The sequence below is a fragment of the Oculina patagonica genome, chromosome 5 (genome assembly GCF_052425735.1).
Source record: "Oculina patagonica isolate OP01 chromosome 5, crgOcupat, whole genome shotgun sequence".
In the NCBI taxonomy this organism is placed as follows: Eukaryota; Metazoa; Cnidaria; class Anthozoa; order Scleractinia; family Oculinidae; genus Oculina; species Oculina patagonica.
The window spans coordinates 20,739,304-20,759,923 of NC_135762.1; the positions used below are offsets into that span (position 1 = coordinate 20,739,304).

The window sequence follows — 20,620 nt, forward strand, 5'->3', positions numbered from 1 at the left end:
TACTTCATTCTCTCGGAACCTTATAAAGATCCCTACAAGATTGTTCAAGAGGTCTGGTCCCTTTGCCCAGTAGTCGTTCAACACATGACCCATGTAATTCGCGCTGCTGTTGAAGACAATCCTTACTGGGATAGATTTTGAATCTGGTTTTAAAACATCATGGTGAGAGATGTAATGGATCGGACCCTCATATGAGTCAAATTCTTCTTTAGTTAACTTTCTGGCAACTCCTCTTTCAATCATGTCTTCTATCTGCTGTTGATAAACTTTCGCATGCTGGGGATTCCGCCCGAGCCGTCGCTCAGTGGAGACGAGTCTTCCAAACGCGGCCCTTCTGTTGTTTGGTAGCAAGTACGGATCTTTGATCCAAGGGTACTCTGTTACCCAAGCATTCTCTTGCTCACTGAATTGAAGTTTTCCTTCGATCAACTGCAACTCCCTTTCTTCTTTGAGGGTGTAATCCTTCCCGCCGGGCGGACACTTTCCGCATTTACATCCTCCACAGCGTGGCGTGCACTCAACTCCCAACTGCTCGACGTTGTAGAAGTCGTCTATCTTAACATTTCTGATCTGATGAACCTTGTCAAGTTTAGGTGGTTCCGTCATTTCTCTGATGGAAGGGTGGGTTCCCCCGATGCAGCGTCCAAACCGATTCCTTAATAGTAAAAGATGTTCTGCGCTCTGTTCTTTATCCGGATGGAATCCTGCATATTCATATCCAATTAAGACATCGACAGTTCCCGTAGGTCTCTGAATGTCGTCGCTGGGGACGCTGAAGAGATGCGATATGTTGTCCACGTTGACGCTTTGAATATTAGATGTTATTTTCTCGATCCCGTATACTTCGAAAAGGATTCGTTTTCCTTGGACGTCAATTAATGGGAGCTGGTATTTTCTGGATGATATCTTCTCCTCATCCGCGCCAACCTTAACAAGGGTGAGCTCCAACGGGGTGCCGTGAAGTCTTTCAGCCTTTGCCTTATTGTTTGTTATAAAGCTCAAAGACGATGCATTGTCCCACATGACGTTGACAAATCCTCTTGGGGTTCGGATTCTTTGCAGTTGGAGGAGGCACCTGTCTCCAGGAAGGCTGGTACATGCGTTCGATGGGGCTGGAGTGGGTGCGGCATTTGAAGGTGCAGAGCTGCTACTGACTTCGCTCTCGTGTAATGTTACATGATGTTTCTTCTTGCAGTTGCTTACGCCGCATTCCTTTGCTTTCTTGCAATTGCGTAACCGATGGCCATACCTCAAGCAGGACCAACACGCTCCTTTCTCCTTCAGCATCTTGATCCTCTCTCCTACTGGCTTTGACAAGTAGAGTTTGCATTCACTTGTGAAATGCTCTGCGTTGTCGTGGAACACGCATTTGCTGAAGGTTCCGGGTCTTTGGTGGTCCTTATTCCCCGTTGCGGCGGCGTAGTGGGTAAATACTTTCGCGGTCGGCGCGCTGAAGATTCTGAGTTCGGCGCTGTCATATTCAATGGCGCGCTTTTGTGTTAGCAGAAACTGGAGAAGGCTCGGGAATTTGTTGGTTCTGTCGACTGGACTGGGTTCCGAACTTAGCAGTTTTGCCCATTCCTTTCTTATGTCGGTTGGCAGTTTCCTCTTGATGATGCTGACCGAGCTTGTCGTCCTTATTTCACTCTCTAATCCAAGCCTCCTCAGGTCCCTGTGGCCATCTTCAATGATGTTAACAAGTTCAACAAATCGCTTGTTTTCCCCTTCTTTAACAGCCTTGACTCGTCTAATATCGTTTATTATCACGTCAGCGACTTTGGTCGGGTCTCCATAGATTTCGTCTAACCTCTTCCACATTTCTTCGATGTCATCGTCCACACTTTTCACTCTCGCCAGGGGTTCTTTGCCCAGACAAGATCGCAGAGTGTAGGGTGCCGTGTCTCTCGTTAAATGCGGCATGACTTGTTTTTGAAAGTCACTCTTGAACCGAGGATACTCTCTTAGCTCTCCCTCAAATCGAGGCATTCGGATTTTTTCCAAGTGTAGATTGGTCGAGGTTGCACAGGCAGCTTGTTTGACCTTGAAATCTCCTCCAGTTGGGTTGGAATCCTTGTTTTCGTCAGCATCGATGTGATTCTCCAGTTGTTCTACAAGTTCGTTGTATTTGCCTTGAACGATTGCAATCCATTTTATTTCCGTTTCTGCTGATTGCCTGTCCAACAATTCAAGTAGCTTGTCATGGGCCATTTTGCATTGGCTAAATGCATCCCCCAATTGGCTCTGGAGCTTCTTCATGAGCGAAACCGAGATCCTTTCGCCCTCTAAGGTATGTGCAGTACTATCACATAAAGTGTCGAATATCGCGCGCGCAGTTTCTCTCTTCACAAAGGCTTGTTCCGCCGCCCTTTGTATCTGCTCGCGTTCCTTTCTGTTCGATTCTTCGCGATTCTCTTCGGCGCGCGCTCTGGCTTCTGAAACCCTGATATCATTTACGTAGTCTATTTTCAAGGCGGTTGCCTGGACGAACAGGTCTTGAAGTTCGGTGATCCAGCTGTCTGTGGCTTCTGCCTCTTCATCTGTGAGATGCATTACGTAAATGTCGTGCTTACCTTCTAGAATGGCCCACGCCTCGGTAAGCTGAGCGTAGTTGAGTTCTACGACTTCGATACCTCTTCTGTCAGCGATCGACTTCAGAAGTTCGTTCCGTTTGCGTGTGAATCGTGCTTTCGCCGATCGTCTGATACTCTTGGCTTCTTCTGCCATCCTGGTCCGGGCGATGAAGTATGCGGGTTTCGAATGTTTCCTCTGCCGCAGATAAAGTGACCAGCCAAAGTTTTCAAAGGACTCTCTGTTTATTCATCAGTGTCGGTAACACAAAGTCTTTCGAAACCTGACAGTAACGATAGTTAGATGGTTAATGATTAGCTTACAAGTATTCAATACATTCACAAAGATAGTTACCCGATGGCTTCACTACGAGCTTTAACGGCAGGGAAAGCGTCTGAGCCGGCGTTTTATCTTTCCGTTTGGATCTTAATTAACGACTATGACGTAAGCGAGTTAATTAGTGATTATGATGTTAATAAATGCACTTAATTTCGTTCACCGACGAAACACACTTCTAAGGCCCTACGTTTTTATTCTAAACTTTACGTTTTACGGCCCTACGTTTTCATTCTTAACTGTACACTTCTACGGTTCTACGTTTTCATTCTTAACTGTACACTTCTAAGGCCCTACGTTTTCATTCTAAACTTTACGCTTTTACGGCCTTACTTTCATGCTCTTACGGCCCTACGTTTTCATTCTAATCTTGACACTTCTACGGCCCTATGCGTTTTCATTCTAAACTGTACACTTCTACGGCTCAATGTTTTCATTCTAATCTTGACACTTCTTCGGCTCTACGTTTTCATTCTAATCTTGACACTTCTCCGGCCCTATACGTTTTCATTCTAAACTGTACACTTCTACGGCCCTACGTTTTCATTCTTAACTTAACGCTTTTACGGCCCTACGTTTTAATTCTTACTGGTATGCTTTTAATTCTTACTGTACACTTCTAAGGCCCTACGTTTTTATTCTAAACTTTACGTTTTACGGCCCTACGTCTTCATTCTTAACTGTACACTTTTACGGCCCTACGTCTTCATTCTTAACTGTACACTTCTACGGCTCTACGTTTTCATTCTTAACTGTACACTTCTAAGGCCCTACGTTTTTATTCTAAACTTTACGTTTTACGGCCCTACGTCTTCATTCTTAACTGTACACTTTTACGGCCCTACGTCTCTTTTCTTAACTGTACACTTCTACGGCTCTACGTTTTCATTCTTAACTGTACACTTCTAAGGCCCTACGTTTTCATTCTGAACTTTACGCTTTTACGGCCTTACTTTTATGCTTTTACGGCCCTACGTTTTCATTCTAAACTTTACGTTTTAACGGCGCTACGTTTTCATTCTAATCTTGACACTTCTACGGCCCTATACGTTTTCATTCTAAACTGTACACTTCTACGGCTCTACGTTTTAATTCTTAACTGTACACTTGTACGGCTCTACGTTTTCATTCTAAACTTTACGCTCTTACTGCTCTACGTTAATTTTCATTCTTAACTGTACACTTCTACGGCTCTACGTTTTCATTCCAAACTTGACACTTCTACGGCTCTACGTTTTCATTCTAAACTTGACACTTCTACGGCTCTACGTTTTCATTCTTAACTTTACACTTCTACGGCTCTACGTTTTCATTCTTAACTTTACACTTCTACGGCTCTATGTTTTCATTCTTAACTTTACACTTCTACAGCTCTACATTTTCATTCTAAACTTTATGCTTTTGCGGTTTTCATTCTTAACTGTGCACTTCTACGGCCCTACGTTTTCATTCTTAACTTTACACTTTCATTCTTAACTCTACACTTCTACGGCCCTACGTTTGAATTCTTTACTGTACACGTCTACGGCCCTACGCCTGTTTTCCTCCTAAACTTTACGCTTTTACGGCCCTACGAGTCGTGTCGAGTCAAGTCGAGGTGGAGTGGAGTACAGTAGTATAACGTAGAGTGGAGTCGAGTCGAGAAGAGTAGCGTATAGTAGAGTGGAGTAGAGTAGAGTGGTGTAGAGTACAGTAGAATAACGTATAGTGGAGTAGAGTCGAGTTGAGTCGAGTCCAGCCCAGTCCAGTGGAGGTGGAGTCGAGTCGAGTAGAGTAGAGTATAGTAGAGGTGGAGTAGAGTAGTAGTTGAGTCGAGTCGAGGTGGAGTAGAGTAGAGTGGTGTAGAGTACAGTTGTAGTAGCGTACAGTTTAGAGTAGGGTCGAGTCGAGTAGAGTAGAGGTAAAGTCGAGTAGAGTGGTGTAGAGTACAGCAGTATAAAGTAGAGAAGAGTAGAGTAGAATAGAGTAGAGCAGTGAAGTAAAGATTGTAGCGGAGAAGATTGGAGCGGAGTTGAGTGGTGGTAATAGATTCTTATAATTCTCTCAGTAGACTAGTATTCCTATATCCCTTTTACATAGGCTTTGATTGGCCGGTCGAGTTAGTCGAGGCAGAAAAAACTCCACCAAAATATCGTATCCAATTTTGGGACACATTTGAATTTTCTACTAATTAACCTAATAAAAAAAAGGAGGTTTAAAGCAAATGAAACCTAGGTTAAAAAATAACCTGTATGTTAAAGAAAAAATGACCAAATTGCTAATTGTGACCTGTAAAATATACATATCACTTTACTGACATCATCTTATATAGAGCAGTTTTCAATTCAGTGTCGTAAAACCAAAACCAAAGTAATTACTCTGACCAATCAGAAAGGACACAGACAATCCAGTGAACCAATCAAAACTCGAAGCAAACACATGTAGCCGGCACAAGGCGCGGGAAAACGTGCGCGAGCGAGTCACGATTGGTTTTGGTTTTACTCCTGATTGGCTGAGAAAGTGCCGCGAGATTTTTCAGCCAATCACTAAGCGTAGTAATGCAAAACCAAAGCAAATGCAATTTACTTTCAACACTCAAGTGAAAACCACTCTATAGAAAACACTTAGTCTAACACTGCCACAAGTTAACATGTATAGCATCAGTCACAGATGATGGGTTGACATACATGAGCCGTTCTAGAAAATGCTCTCCAGCCCCATACCCTTCAGCTATTTATATAGCAAGGACAATAAAACATTTACCGGTAACACAATTTTATCTTTCATGACATTTCAACTGCATGTACCAAGTTCAATTCACCAGAGCTAATTTAAGATGGGTAGGAAATATTTGGCTTTTGTTTAAATACAGAGCACAGGTCAGGTCCTTGGTCAGGTCTATGTGCACCAAGAGCTAAAGTGTTTCTATGTCTGGCCTTCCACTTTGTTGCACATTATTTTCTCACTGTCTGACATTTCCAGACTGTAGACTTGCAGACTTTTCACTCCCGTTTACTCCGGTTAGCCAACTATCCACTTTGGTTAGCCTGAATGGCACTTTGGTTAGCCTGTTTACGGTTAGCTCTCAATAATGGTAATGGTAACATGATATATGCTCTTAGTCTGCAGTCTGCAAATGTCAGACATCATTATTTTCTTGAGGATAATTTGGCAAGTTTTCTGAATAATATTACATGACAACAAATCCACATCAACACAGTCATTACCTTCCTGAAGCAAGCAAATCATAATCGTTTGCCCTCCAGCCAAACTGTAAGACAGAAAATAATTTCATACAAAATAACATTTTTAAAACACTGATTACCATATAAGATATATAAGAAGTTATATAATTATACATATTTAACTTGTGGTAATATTAGTCATTTAATAATTCATACAAATGGTTTACAATGACACACATGAATCAACAAGACCTTTCCTCTATCATTCTATTATATATAGTGGTTGCCCTTAGTAATTTATAATGACCTTTTATCACTTAAAATAATTATTAAGAATGGAAAAACATGAATGCATTCTGTGCCAGAACATTGTGAGGTAACATCAGGGTTTTCAAAAAAGGCCAGAGGCCAGCAAAATTCACCAACTACATTACAAATCACAAGTCAATGCCCAAGTTATTCAAAACAGTAAATTAAAGGGATTATGTCACAGGGATTTTGCAGATTTTTGGTCTAAACTGTTCTGAAATCAGTGGCAGGTAACTTAACCCTAAATAAACATTAGCTTTGAACATCTTAAGGAATAGATAACCATAATTTGCGGATCTATAAAAATCAAGCTATGGCTATAAATATCAATATTTCAAAAACGCTGGGAAACAACTTGAAAATGTTTGCCTAACTTTTTCAAATTGCAATCCATTTCCATCTGAGCAATCTGCAGCCAGATGTTCATTAACAGTTTCAATTTTTAATAGAAATGGACTATTATTTTTAGGTTTCCTGCGACACAAACATAAATTTTGGCTGTTCAAAGATCTGGTCAAATTCGTGACATAGTCCCTTTAAACAAACCTGTATCAAGGAATAAGTTTTTGTCAAATGTTCACCATCTACATCAATTCAGTGCTATTGTAGAAGTTACTGAGAAACTCGGAAATACTTGTAGCCAAGTAGGGGGGATTCCCTTATGAAAGGGGCGGGGATGCTCGTCAGAAAACTTGGATTAAATCCCTAAAGAAGATCGATCTGGGAATCGCTCAACCTTTTTTTGACCCCTAAAAGATACCATTGTTCATACTTGATAGAGCTAGACCAAGGCGCTTTAAGTACAACCCTAAACAAGACCTTATTTGGCATTCTCATTTGAACACCCTTTGAAGTGAGACTAAAATCCATAATTTACACCTCTAACCAAGTTGATGAGCATCTTCATCCTTTTCATTCACGAGTCCCCCTGTCCCAACCAGGCTAGGTTGAGTCAACAATGTAGCCATTTTACCTCATGCATGAGAGGTCCAAGTGCCAGTGCACTATCAGTACATCGTCCAGTAACTACAACATCAGCACCAAGCTCCAATGCCCTCACAATAGGAAGAGCTCTGTTTTGAACCAAAAAAAAATGACTTAAGGTCTCAATGGAGAAAATAAAGCTTGACAAAAAGACTGTGATGCATCAAAGAAGAAAAATTAGCGACAAGAAAATAGAACGACATTTCGATGATTCCATGTCATCATTTCCAATCTTATTTAACTTGATAATGGAGTCATCAAAGTTGTTCTATTTTCTTGTCACTAATAGTCCATTTTACAGTTGGCTGCCAAGTGACCTGGCCTTTGAATGGTAGTGAGGCTGGAGGTGACCTTGCATTGATACAAACCTTTCTGCTTTATCATGTAAATGCAAACTAGTTAGCATCAGAACAACATGATTAACACAACAAAAGCAGTGAGGTCTGTATCAAAACAAGGTCACCTTCAGCCTCACTTCCATTCAAAGGCCAGGTCACTGAGCAAACAACTGTAAAATGGCCTATTTTTATTTTTTTTTTAACATTTTGTTATTCGAAAAAGTGATGCACCACAGAGTAGGAATATTTTCTCACCCTAAATAAGCATTCATGCTCACAATATTGCCTGGGAAGTCTTCCCCACTGCCCATATCTTTGATACCAGATTTCCTAATTTCCTCAGCATCAGCCATAAGATCATCTCCAGTAATAACCGCGACTTTCAAGTCAGTATTACTCTCCTTTGCCACGGCCATCAGAGCATTTGCACACTCGTGTGGATTGATTCCTCCTGCATTACTCACCACACGGATACCTACAAATTGTGTAACCACAGTACATGAAATTTCATGGTAGTCGTTTTACATATAATCAGTAAAGAGGACCCAGCTGCCACCCAATCAGAAAACTGACAGTACAAAAGATAGTGAAGGGATTGTAATGGTAGGGTAAAGTCTGAATCTCAGTAATAGGCCAATCACACCAGAGCTTACCTATCATAAAATTTGCCAGTACAGTACCCATTTATACACCTGCATATAGAGAGGTAATGTGAGAGTAAAGTGTCTGGCCAAAGAACACAACACAGTGACCTTGTCTATGACTCAAATTAGTATTAATGTTTAATTTAAAGTCCAGCAACCTCAACATAAGGGTACTGCATCTCCCTTGGCTTAGCGATTGTAGCATTTGTAAATACCAAAAAACAATGTTTTTTTTTTTTCAGTTTAAGTTGCTTCTTAGAACTCGGAAGATCTTTCTGTTAGCTCTATAATCTTCTCGTCTAATCAAATAGGTAAACAACTACTGGTACCTGAATGTCATAAGCTACTTTTGATTACTTCACCTTCCAGTGAACTTGGTTTTAATTGGCTAAGCAAAGTTTTTATATGAAAATCATCATAAAGATGCCAGAGTTGTCAAAAAACTTTCAAGAATTAGTAAAAAAAAACTACAGTAGAACCCCGATAACTCGAACTCTGAAGGGAAACGAAAAATAGTTCGAGTTAGCGGGTTTCGAGTTATCGGGGTCGATTGAATATTCAATTTACCAAGTTAATAATTGATAGTTTATCGATTTTTTTAGCACATCAGTACACAGTACAGTGCAAATTAAACTTATCTCGTCAGAAACTCTTGCACGATCATACATTTTTATGATAAGAGTGGAAAGTGACTGTCAAATACGTGATCTATTTCTAGTTAAAATCAAATTGCTGTAGTATACGTTTTAGTGTCTAAATCCGATTACACGACAAGAAGAGCTATAAGATATCAATTGGCATACGTGGCGAGCTACAAGAACCATAATTCGAGTTATCGAGGTAAATTTGACCCAAATTTTGTTCAAGGGAAACGAAATTGAGTTCAAGTTAGCGGGGTTTTCGAGTTATCCGAGTTCGAGTTAACCGAGTAAAAATGACTGAAAAGTGGGTTCAAATCCAAGGGAAATGGATGTTTGTTCGAGTTAGCGGGGTTGTTCGAGTTATCCGAGTTCGAGTTACCGGGGTTCTACTGTACATGGCAAAATGCATTTCACTGCATTAATACTGTAACAAGAGATCAGATGTTGACTCTTGTAAAAACTGATTACCCACCTTTTTGTTTGATAGGTTTAATAAGTGGTTTCATGACAGCTTGTATAAAGTCAGGGGCATACCCCAAGGTCTGAGACAAAAGAAGAATCAAAGATCATTACAAATTGATAATTAGCTAAGTGTTAAACTTAAAGGATTAGTAAAACCCAGATAAGTAACATTCTCGTCCCCAGAGCCACTTGTCTCTCTTAGCTGGCTGAGCTTGGGGCACTAGGAACAAGTGGCTCTGGGGACACATGATTTGATTGGCTAGATTTGAACAAAGAGAATTTTAATATTAATAGCCAATCAGGTCAACCATTTTAAATTCCCCCTAATCTTCAATAAAGGGGTTTTAAAACAGTTGATTTGATTTGCTAGATTTAAATTTCCTTTGTTGAAAATCCAGCCAATCAAATCATGTGTCCCCAGAGCCACTTTTCTACATGCCCTAGGCTCTGCCGGCTAAGAGGGACAAGTGGCTCTGGGGACGAGAATGAGTTAGCAGTTAATCCCTGCTTGAGATTAAATTAAATAAAATTTCATTAAATTAAATTAAATTTCAAACATACCGGTGATTTTCGCTTGGCTGCAGTCAAAAGTGACATGGTGATTTCCGACAAGTAGTCAGATACAAGGTAATTGATATCACCATCACGAACAAGCTGTGGAGCTGCAACGAGAATTAACAAATCAATGACTGAGTATATACCAACCATCACAAAAATATGAAAGGGGACACATGTATGAAAACAAACAGTGATGTTATCAGAAACTTATGGGATAAAAACATGTAAATTATGATCTTGTCTTTTGCTTCTCTAAAATTTTGTTCAGAATATTTAAGTACCCGTACTAATTCGTAAAATAAAAAAATAAAAAAAAATTATTTAATGAACAATGCAGTTGATGCCTCAACACATTTATGCACAACTCATACTTTTGTAGCATGAAGTGACTATAAGAACATTGTTTATTTTCCTGGAAGGGATTACACTGGGCCAGGGGGGTACTTAGGACTTCAAGAGACGGGGATGATCGAAGGATTTTTGGGGGTTTGAAATTTTCAATTCTGAGACTTTTTTGGGTACCGTAGGAAAAATTTGGCAAGTATTTTTTTTTATTTAAGTAGGGATGTTTTTGGGTATTAAAGACAATCTGAAGATTTTGTGAATAAAGTACAAACAAGCATGTTTCGCTATTGATTTTTGAGGGGTCAATTTTTTTATCTATGGATTTTTTTGGGTTATGTTGGAAGCCCTAGAGGGATTTTTTTGGGTCTAGATTTTTGCCCCCATTCGATCATCCCCGTCACTTGAAGTCCGGAGTAGCCCCCTGGGCACACTGGCCGACTCTCCCAGATTGTCTGGCAGTCTTGCAGATATATACAGACCAAAATCTCCTATTCGCATGAGCAAGTTGGCAATTTTTTCTGATTTCAGAGGAGAATTAGGGATATTGTGATATATGTTTCATGGTTGAGGTAATTCTAAGTAGGAAATATAAGTGGTTGTTTTGGTGGTGGTGGTTATAATAATAATAATAATCATTTGTATAGCGCCCTTTCCATACGTTCAAGGGCGCTTGACAATGTTAAAAAGTAAAATATTAATTAAATAAATTACAATTTACTTTGAATTTAAAAAATAAAATATGATTAATATAAAAAGGCCTCTCTAAGACTTGATAATTTTAAAAAGTAAAATATTAATTAAGTAATTTACAATTTACTCTGGATTAAAAAATAAAATATGATTAAAATAAAAAGGCCTCTCTAAAAAGCAATGTTTTAAGTTCTTTTTTAAAAACGTCAAGTGATTTAATAAGTTTAAGTTTCTTTGGAAGCACATTCCATAGTCTGGGGGCGGCAACTTTAAAAGATTGTTCTCCATAAGACTTTAAGTTTGTTTTCGATACAACCAACAGATTCATTGACGATGATCTAAGTTGCCTGGTCGGTGTATAGTGCTGGAGTAGATCAATTAAGTATTGTGGTGCCATGCCATTCAGCGCTTTATACGTAAGAAGTAGTACCTTATATTTGATTCGTTGCCGGATTGGGAGCCAATGTAATCTACGAAGAACAGTTGTTATGTGTTCTGATCTTGAAGTTTTTGACACCAGTCTTGCTGAGCAGTTTTGAACGTATTGAAGCCTATCCAGCACTGATTGTGGTAGGCCATAAAGTAGTGCATTACAGAAGTCAAACTTGGATGAAATAAACGCATGAACAAGTATTTCTGCTTCATCCTGAGAAAGACAGTTCTGTATCTTCACTATATTGCGTAAGTGATAAAAAGCTGTCTTGCTTCCCTTGTTGTGTTTGCTGTTGTTTTCGTTTGCTGCTGTTGTTGTTCCCTACAAATAGGCCTTATCACGGTTTGGACGCCATATTGACGAGTAGGTAAAGAGGGTAGAAATTACAGTATTTGCATGGGAATCCGATGAAATATCTTTTTCAAAAATTAAATTCTGGACAACATATGAATTGTAAAGTTAAGGTACTAGGCAAAAGTTTTAATTCACCAAGTTTGAAAGATGTAGCTGGGCTAGAAAGCGTTCAGTTACGTTTTTTATTTCCCATACATTTGTCTATAATTTTTTCCCGCGAACCGCATCAAATGGCAGAAAAATTATAGACAAATATGTATGGGCATTAAAAAACATAACTGAACGCTTTCTAGCCCAGCTACATCCTTGGGGGGGGGGGGGGGAGGGCCAATGTCCAGTAATATTTTAAAAAGTTTAAATATCAATTTATTATTAATTTATTTAAAAATGCAGTTCCTAGTTGTTCACCTGCCAAAACTGAATCTCCCCAAAATCCAGAGGCACAGCCAATTCGAACTGTTCTTCCTTCCAAAGGCTTGGACATAAACCTTCTCTGCTGTCGCATTGGGGAACATACAGCGGCCACAACAACAGGATTCCATGTCTCCAGAGAAATCGCCGAATATATATTCGCTATCTTGCTGCTACCACGCAAGGACCAAGCTATAGCAGCCATCTTTTTTAATATTGTCTAAAAAATATTGGCTTTTAAAGAAGAAAATTACATGGTCACGTATAAACCATGTTCTCAATCCAAGGCAGACATCTTGGATTGGAAAGGCCTGGCTACGCAATAATGAGGCGAGGATACAAAGCAGCTGAGCTTGCGCAAATCAAAGAAATCAGCAAATCAGCAAATATGGCGGAACCGGAGGGAATGGATGTCGATTCGCCTGCAATTCCATCGACTTCTTCAGGCTCCAGCAAAAAGAGATTCGAAGTTAAAAAGGTAAACGTGTTCCTTAATCGCTGTATTTCAGTTATTGCTACCTTTTGTGACTTTCTCGGATTCTAAACCGATCATTTTCTTTCTTTTTTTCTCGCAGTGGAATGCCGTGGCTTTGTGGGCATGGGGTAAGTCTTACGTTTTCGTACAAAATCCTTTTGTTTTTAACAGCATTCAGTAATTTATTTTCCTTGATCTTTCTCGAATGATATCGATTTTTATTTTCAGATATTGTGGTCGATAACTGCGCCATCTGTAGGAACCATATCATGGATTTGTGTAAGCACTGGTTACTGCTTTCAAGTTTTAAAATTCAAAGCAAATTTTGATTTTTTTCACACAGTATAGATAAGTATACCGTATAATTTGTGTTATGATTTTATGTTAGAATGTGTAAGCCCTTTAGTGGTTAATGACAGTGTGTCTTGGATATGTACAAAGTAATGATGACATATTTTCCTACCGAAATAAGGGAGTAATTGTGGGTCATTTTATAAGTTCATGTATGTAATGTAAATTACATGTAACATAGATGTGTGCTGCCATGACAGCAATTATTGAGTAACAGATGCAGCCAGAAAGTTGGTAGAGTACACAAGAAGTGTAAGAGTTGCTCAAGGTGCAACCAAGAGCAACAACACATGAGGACTTTGGTCTTGCCAATTGTATTAGCCTGCTTTATCTCTTGTTTTGGGAGTCCCAGATAATTACCAAGTGCATCTGAGACTTGATACATGCAAAGCTCTTGAAAAGCTAAAACATCAACCAATCCATTTAAAGCATGAACTAGATGTATACATAGGTGTATAAATAAGTATCTGTTTTTCTTGTCTTTTCTTCTTGTCTTTTTCTGTCTTGCTTCAAAAAATATCCATACCTTCACCCAGGAAGGTTTTTTGGCTTGAACCCCCACCCTCCAGAAATTCCAATTTAGCGTTATACTTTCCTTTAAAAATTTTGGCTCTTGAGAACCCCACCCCCTCAGAATTTCTAATTGCCTTCTGTTGGGTAGGTATGAATATCACACAATTAACTGAATGAAAAAGAGATTCCTCACAATTCCACACAGATGTTGTTTACAATATCAAATTTTGCAGTGTTGGTCATACTGCTTACCGTAATTTCTGGCAGATTACCCGCGGGTAATACGTTAATTTTTCAGTAAACTACCGTTGCTGCGGGTAATAGAGTGGTGCGGGTTATCTGATAATTTGTTAATCTTCCCGTAAGTATTAAACAATAATTACAGTACTGACAGAAGATAAAACAGAGATAAGAGTCGGTAAATATACGCTTGCCTCAAACCAATGTTGTAATAACTCTTTTGTTTAAATAATTGAGAAACACTTCCTATTGATTCTTGTATCGTGCTTTTCTTAACATTGCTTGATTAGTTAGCTAGCAGCCGATGCAATTTGGATGAAAACATTAATACGTGTTTGTACTTCGATAATTTCCTTACCTTGTCAATTTCATAGCTTTTGTTTAAAAAGATTCACACCTAAACACATTTCTGCTTTATGAAACAATTTTATTGTGGAAAACACAACTAAACTGAAACATGATGTGCCGGCGTGTGTCGGCATGTGCGCGTGCAGTGTAAACATAGCATTGACTGTGATAACAAGAACACTCGATGCATCAGCGAAATATTCCTAGCTAGCGCTGCCTTGAGTTATAGAGTATTTTCCCGTTTCAAGCAGTTTCTTAGACCTAGTAGAACCTGAGATAAATAAATATCTCAGTGATCTGTTGAATTCACGGCGGCGCCGCATAATTAGTGGAACATGATGAAAAATATAATTGTCGGCACGTGTGTAAACAAAACTTTGACAAGTGTAGAAATATTACGAAAATACTCGACGCATCAGTGAAAAATTTACAGTTAGCACTGCCTTAATATGAAAAGCATTTTCCCGTTTCAAGCGATTTTTCCAACAACGATTGCTCCAACAACGAACGATTCGCATTCTGTGAAGCCTTAACCCTTTAACCGGCAGATTTCTGTGACTTTCTAAAGGTTTTTTCTGGGCTTATACATTCTGTAGAACTTCGTGATTGCATATAAGAAGTTCAAGTAAAAATGTGTGCTGTTTCGAAACACCGAGGGCTCAGATTTTTATTGTGACGTCAGTAGTCGGCAGTTGCTTCTTTCGTAGGCGAGCTGTTGGGCTTGGATTTGGCTCGTTTTGTGTTTATAAGTGATTTTTCGAGTCATTTTTCACTGCAGAAGCCCCCAGGCTGGCATCATTAAGCTAGAATGGTGGGTAGAGGCCAGCATCTGAAAGAAACCAGAGGTGAGAGATGATTTTGTCTTGATTGGAACGCCAGAAATATTCGAATCCAAAGATGGCGGTTCATGGGTAAAGTTGTCTCTCTGGCCGTTCTGTGGGTGGATTCCAAGACCTGCCAAGGCATTTTGGACGAGTTCTGACTTCCAAAGAATGCAATCGGTGCAACATTTTGCCGGCAGGATTGGGTGGCTCGACACTTATAAAAAATATATGGAATAAAGGTAGGAAGCCTTTCATGCCGCCGCCATGACTGTTTTTCCCAAGCATCCCTTTCGGTCAGCAACGAGGAAATTACAGGTTTGCAAGCATAGCTCTAATCGAATAGTAATTGCTGAGTCTGCTGAATGATTGATGGGAAATTTCCTTGGTGAACGGAAAGGAATAGGGTTGAAGTTTGCTGCAAATGTATATTTTTGAAGTCAGAATTATTTTTTTCATTAAAAAAATGGAGGCAAAGATGTGTGTTTGTTGTTGTTGTCCTGTTACGTAGAAAACGGGCATTTTCAGATTTGCTGCTGAACAAACAACCATATGCAACAGAAATCAGGAGTTGTAGTCAGTTAGTTGGCTTTTAAAGCTGTGAAAATTATCACTTTGCCATAAAAAGCAGTCATTACTATCATGTGCCCAGATATGTAAAAGCTAGAGATTTTTCAATCACTGCTGGTGTTTATCGTACACATATGTACGATTGCCGGTTAAAGGGTTAAACATTAATACATTGGATATTTAACTTGTAAAATCAAACTTATAAAAGTAATGGCTGAGGAGAGTGTTTTTAACTGCCCAATTGGTGGCCAAGAAGCAGAAACTTCTATCTTCTTCCACATGGACACAAGCAGGAAAGGCTTAGAAATCACTTCAAATGTGTGAGTTCTCGCACTATTTAGCATAACTTTCTTTGTTTTTGGGTGCGGGTTATCTGCCAGTGCGGGTAATCTGCTGAATCTTTTTTCTTATTTTGGCAATAATCGACCGGTGCGGGTAATCTGCCGTGCGGGTAAATGGCCGGAAATTACGGTATGTCCCCACCTTAAAAAACTTGCGAGTTCAATACTTTTGCCACTTTTCATATCATCTTCTGGTGTGAGGAAGAATTATTATGAATGCACATGCATGTGCAAACAAGTGTTGAAACAACAGTTACTAAAAGTTCCCCCCTTATTTCTACTGTATTTTTAAAAACACCTCCCCCCTCTTTTCATTGACAGACATTTCATTTTATTTGACAGATTAAAACATGACGTGTCTAACTTTAGTACACAATATACATGAGTAACCTAGCAACACAGAGCAGAAGTTTCACTGGTATTTTAAAAAGGCAGTTAATGTGTTATTTAATGTCTCAATTAATTAAAAGCGAGCAGAAGTTTCTTTTAAAACAGCATTTTAAATTATTCAAACAGTTAAAAACAACGTGACCCTGAACTAAGTACATGGAGCAGGAGTTTCCCGTGCATTTTGAAAGATCCCTTAACATTAATTTAATTCTTTGACAGATTTAAACATGACATGTCTAACTTTAGCACACAATAGACGTGAGTAACCTAGCAACACAGAGCAGAAGTTTCTCTGGTATTTTTAAAAGGCAGTTCATGTTTTTTTAATGTTTTGACCAATTAAAAACGACGTGACTAACTTAGGTATACAAAGCAGGAGTTTCTTGGGCACTTAAAATTTCGCAGCAAAAACAGTGATTTAAATTTTTCAACCAATTAAAAAACGACATGACTCTGAACTTTGTACACAAAGCAGGAGTTTCTTGGACACTTTAATTTCGCAGTAAAAATGGTGTTTTAAATTTTTCGACCAATTAAAAAATGAGTTGACTCTGAGCAGAAGTTTTTCGGGCAACTTAAATTTTGCAGTAAGAAACGATGTTTTAAATTTTTTGACCAATTATTATACGGTGTGACTCTGAACTAAGTACACAGAGCAGAAGTTTTGCATGTATTTTAAGAGAGTCGTTAAAATTAATTTTATTTTATTCTTTGAAAGATTAATTAAAAAAAACAACATGTCTAACCTAAGAACACAAGAGCAGGAGTTTCTCATGCATTTCATTTAAGGAAGTTAAAACTGTTTTAATTCTTGACCAATGAAAATTTCTCAACTGGCAAAATTAGTCCTTAACTGATCAAAAATTCTTGATCGATAAAAATTTCTCTGCAAATTTCTCTACCTCAACGGGCGATTATTTATAGACTGCTGTCTGCTGTTTCACGCCCTGTTGATCTCGCTCGGCTGGAATGACATCTGGGCTTATTTGTCTTATTTGCTTATACTTTGTTATGCTTAATCATGTGCAGTATGTTAGTTAGTTGGTTGCCAGATCAGAGCAGCAACATTCCCACTTGCTGAGATAGATAGACTACCTATCTAATGCAAACCCTCATTAGTTAAGTTTGTTCCTTGTAACTTTTTTTTATTGAAGTTATAACCTCTTGACCAGTCACAGCCTTATGGCGGGCATAACAAATAAGGATCTATCACCCTGTACCCTCTAGAGCAGAATAGTGGGTAGGACAAGCAACAAAAGTTTTTGACTGCTTTTATTTATCCACTTTTCGAATTGATAGCTGATCTGCCTGTTAAATCTGAAGGAACTTAAAGCAAGCCATGCATGCTGTTGATGCAGGGGATTTGTGACTACATCAGTTTGCTGTTGAACATTTAAGAAACTGAGAGATTCCCCGTAGTACTCTTATTTAATTCTTTCCTTCGCTGTCGCTATTTCAACAAAAGTCTTGTCCTTCCTCAACATTTTATTTCTTCTATGTCGCTGTTTAAAGACGATGTTGCTTGCAGGGATTTACCCCAACAGGGCCTCGTGTTCATGCTAAAGAATGAGATCATGCAGCATTGCCTGATTTATTTGTTCATTACTTTAGGTATAGAATGTCAAGCTAATCAGGCCTCAGCCACAAGTGAAGAATGCACTGTAGCATGGGGGGTCTGTAATGTAAGTATGGTATTTTTATTTGCAATAATTTACCCGTTAAACAAGTGTGATTTTATTTATTCCAAGTAGGCAAACCTACAGTGTTAGAAGTAGGCCACATGTAACATTGTTTTTGCTCAATGCGATTTCTATGTGAGTGTGACCAACAGCTTCCTTTCCACCACCTTCTAAATGCACAAAAGATTCTAATAATAATTAATAAACAGTTATTGGGGATGGTATGGGATTCTGCATCCACATTTTGGATTTAGACCTTCAAAATAATCCCAGAGATGTGTGTGTATCTAGTGTCCAGACACAGTCCTTTTACATGCACTACACACTGTCAAACACTACAAATGGAAATACATGTAATAATCTAACCAGTCAGAAGTTTAGAACTCTTCAAATGTTGATCAGATTCTATGTTTTGTGTCTTTTTATGGTGCATGAAGACTTGGGGGAAGGTAATATTTTTATTTAAAGAAAATATATGTGTGGCAAAATATACAACATTAATCTCGTACCCAGATGTCTACTTACCATGGTAGTACACATCTGGTCAAGTGTGTTAAGTTCACTAATCTGACTGGTTGATGAACAGCCTCAGCATTTGCGCACGGATGATGCAAACTTTGTTTCGCACGCGCACACCATACGTTAGCTAGTAATAAAATATTTGGATTTAAAAACTTTTCTAAAAACGTGTTCGGGCTTTGAACGTTACTTATGCGAATAAGCTACAGATACAGTTTGTAGTTCAAGGTTATTAGTACAAAATGTTTCCAAATGACGATATTCGTGGGTAAAAAGATGGGTGAAAAACTTTGCAAATCTGACGCGTACTTGACACGTACAACTAGCCGAGCTTGTTCATGTCAAACACAGCGCGCGCTTTTCCTCGCCTTTGAAGGCTGGGTTGAGTGTTTTATTTTATCAGCAAAACACGAGTGCCAGCTTTTTTTCTTCCCCAACTCTATCTCAAGATTGTGTTAGCTGTCTTTCCTTGTATAGGCAAGTATGAGCTCTTTACAACGGCCAAGTGAGCTTTTCAGCCACTAAATTGCCGAGCATGCATAGTCGCGTTGTGTGTCAGATTTCTGACACATTTGACGCGAGCAAAATCCGACTTTACCAGATGTTCTCTACGAGGGTTGAGAAGATCTGGGTACGAGATTAATACAACATTACATTCCAAACTCCATACCAACCCTTGAAATTACTTTTACTTTTCATGGCAGCGTTGCTGTCTTTTTTCTAAGCTGTCCACTGTAGCTAATAACATAATCCCAACATTTCATTTCATTGTGCAGCATGCTTTCCACTTTCACTGCATCTCTCGCTGGCTAAAGACTCGACAAGTATGTCCACTGGATAACAGAGAGTGGGAATTTCAAAAGTAAGTAGCTCGCTTGTATTAAAACCTAACCTTGTTTATGAGGGTGCTTAGTCACATACTAAATGTAAGTTTACTATAAGGTAGACACTGATAAGCATCAAAGCTTTGCAATAAACCACCAGAAAGAACTATGAGTAAGTTTTCCTTAGTAAACTTTCATATGAAAAGTTTTATTTTGTGTCTGCAACAATATGTGGTAAGTTTTTCCTTCACAAGTCTCCTTGTTCTCTTCAGCCTGCAAGCAGGACCTCTTGTTTAGGTTAAGGGTTTTATGTGAGCGGCGAAGGCGCAAGTGATGAGCCAGTACAGAGAGACTTATCTCACCTGCCAGGTCGGAACTCGCTCGGGCAAAAGCCAACACGAAACCCACCCAAACACAAGAACCTACTTCCAAGCTATGTTTTTTTTTAACAAGCAGGTTTGTCAAAGAGAGAAGAAGCTTTTCTATTAAGTTATAACAGCAAAAGAAAAAGTGTCAAAGAAAACTTTGAAAAAATAACTTTCTGTTCGTTCACACAATAAGGACACTTTTGAAGGAATATTTGTTCACGACTCACAAATGATCACAATCGATTACAAACTGGTACTTTAAGATAGCTCCATATATACAAGTTATTTTTTGAAACTCAAATAATGTTCTTTTTATTTATTTTATGCTAATTTTTGCGTTCCAGGTATGGTCGCTAAAAGTGAACCACTCCCCTTCGTTGCTGATGGCTTCATTTTGTCCCTGGATTATCTAACTTTATGTAAAAAATATTGTAAAACATTGCTTTTTGTGTTTGTAAAGATACTTTTATGGCATTTTTTCTCCCATTGCTGAACCAATAAAACTTTTTTTTCTCATTCTTTGTTTTGTGTTTGTGAAATTGTGTAATTTATACAAGACGTTTGATGCGTTGTTGATGCGTTGTATATAAGGCGTTGGCTAACGAGGTCACACTGTTGCTCATGATGTTTCTTGGGTGGGCAAAAGAGCAGGACACAAAACGTTTTGTCCATGCCACGCAAACAGGGATCGCCGACCAAGGGCAGAAGAAGGGCCCGGCTGAGAAGAGGGTGCCCGCCAGAGGAGTAGATACAAGTCGCCTAAAGACAAAAGTAAGTCGCCTGAGGCACCTCGGCACTGCCAGACCACAGCTCTGAAAATGGCTCTGACAAAATCAGAAACATTTTTGTGTCTCGGACACAAATTTTGTGTCCGCAACAAATGTTAGGCGTGTGGGCAAACAGGGAAACTTTTGTTTCCGCAACATTGTGCCCTCGTTTGCCAC

The 20,620-nt window shown here is 39.0% G+C and overlaps 3 protein-coding genes across 3 annotated transcripts in view; 1 reads left to right on the plus strand and 2 right to left on the minus strand.

Annotated features, from left to right (window-relative positions):
• LOC144653169 (uncharacterized) overlaps window positions 1–12,543 on the minus strand; it is a 30,466-nt gene extending 17,923 nt beyond the window's left edge. Inside the window, exons 1-6 of the mRNA XM_078513106.1 lie at window positions 12,235–12,543; window positions 10,008–10,108; window positions 9,457–9,526; window positions 7,955–8,174; window positions 7,351–7,450; window positions 6,111–6,154 (exon numbers count right to left, since the gene is read on the minus strand). Of these exons, the coding sequence (XP_078369232.1) occupies window positions 6,111–6,154; window positions 7,351–7,450; window positions 7,955–8,174; window positions 9,457–9,526; window positions 10,008–10,108; window positions 12,235–12,442 (743 nt within the window). The 5' untranslated portion in view covers window positions 12,443–12,543. The remainder of the gene's footprint in view (window positions 1–6,110; window positions 6,155–7,350; window positions 7,451–7,954; window positions 8,175–9,456; window positions 9,527–10,007; window positions 10,109–12,234) is intronic.
• LOC144654092 (uncharacterized) lies at window positions 5–3,165 on the minus strand. The gene is made up of 3 exons (XM_078514199.1): window positions 2,923–3,165; window positions 67–2,851; window positions 5–19 (listed from the first exon to the last, which is right to left on the minus strand). Exons 2-3 carry the CDS (start codon window positions 2,722–2,724, stop codon window positions 5–7), a joined length of 2,673 nt encoding a protein of 890 aa, XP_078370325.1. The 5' UTR covers window positions 2,725–2,851; window positions 2,923–3,165.
• Window positions 12,494–20,192, plus strand: LOC144653192 (E3 ubiquitin-protein ligase RBX1). The gene is made up of 6 exons (XM_078513140.1): window positions 12,494–12,715; window positions 12,813–12,840; window positions 12,941–12,991; window positions 17,898–17,968; window positions 19,261–19,346; window positions 20,021–20,192. Exons 1-6 carry the CDS (start codon window positions 12,509–12,511, stop codon window positions 20,031–20,033), a joined length of 456 nt encoding a protein of 151 aa, XP_078369266.1. The 5' UTR covers window positions 12,494–12,508; the 3' UTR covers window positions 20,034–20,192.
• Window positions 20,193–20,620: the final 428 nt, after the last annotated feature.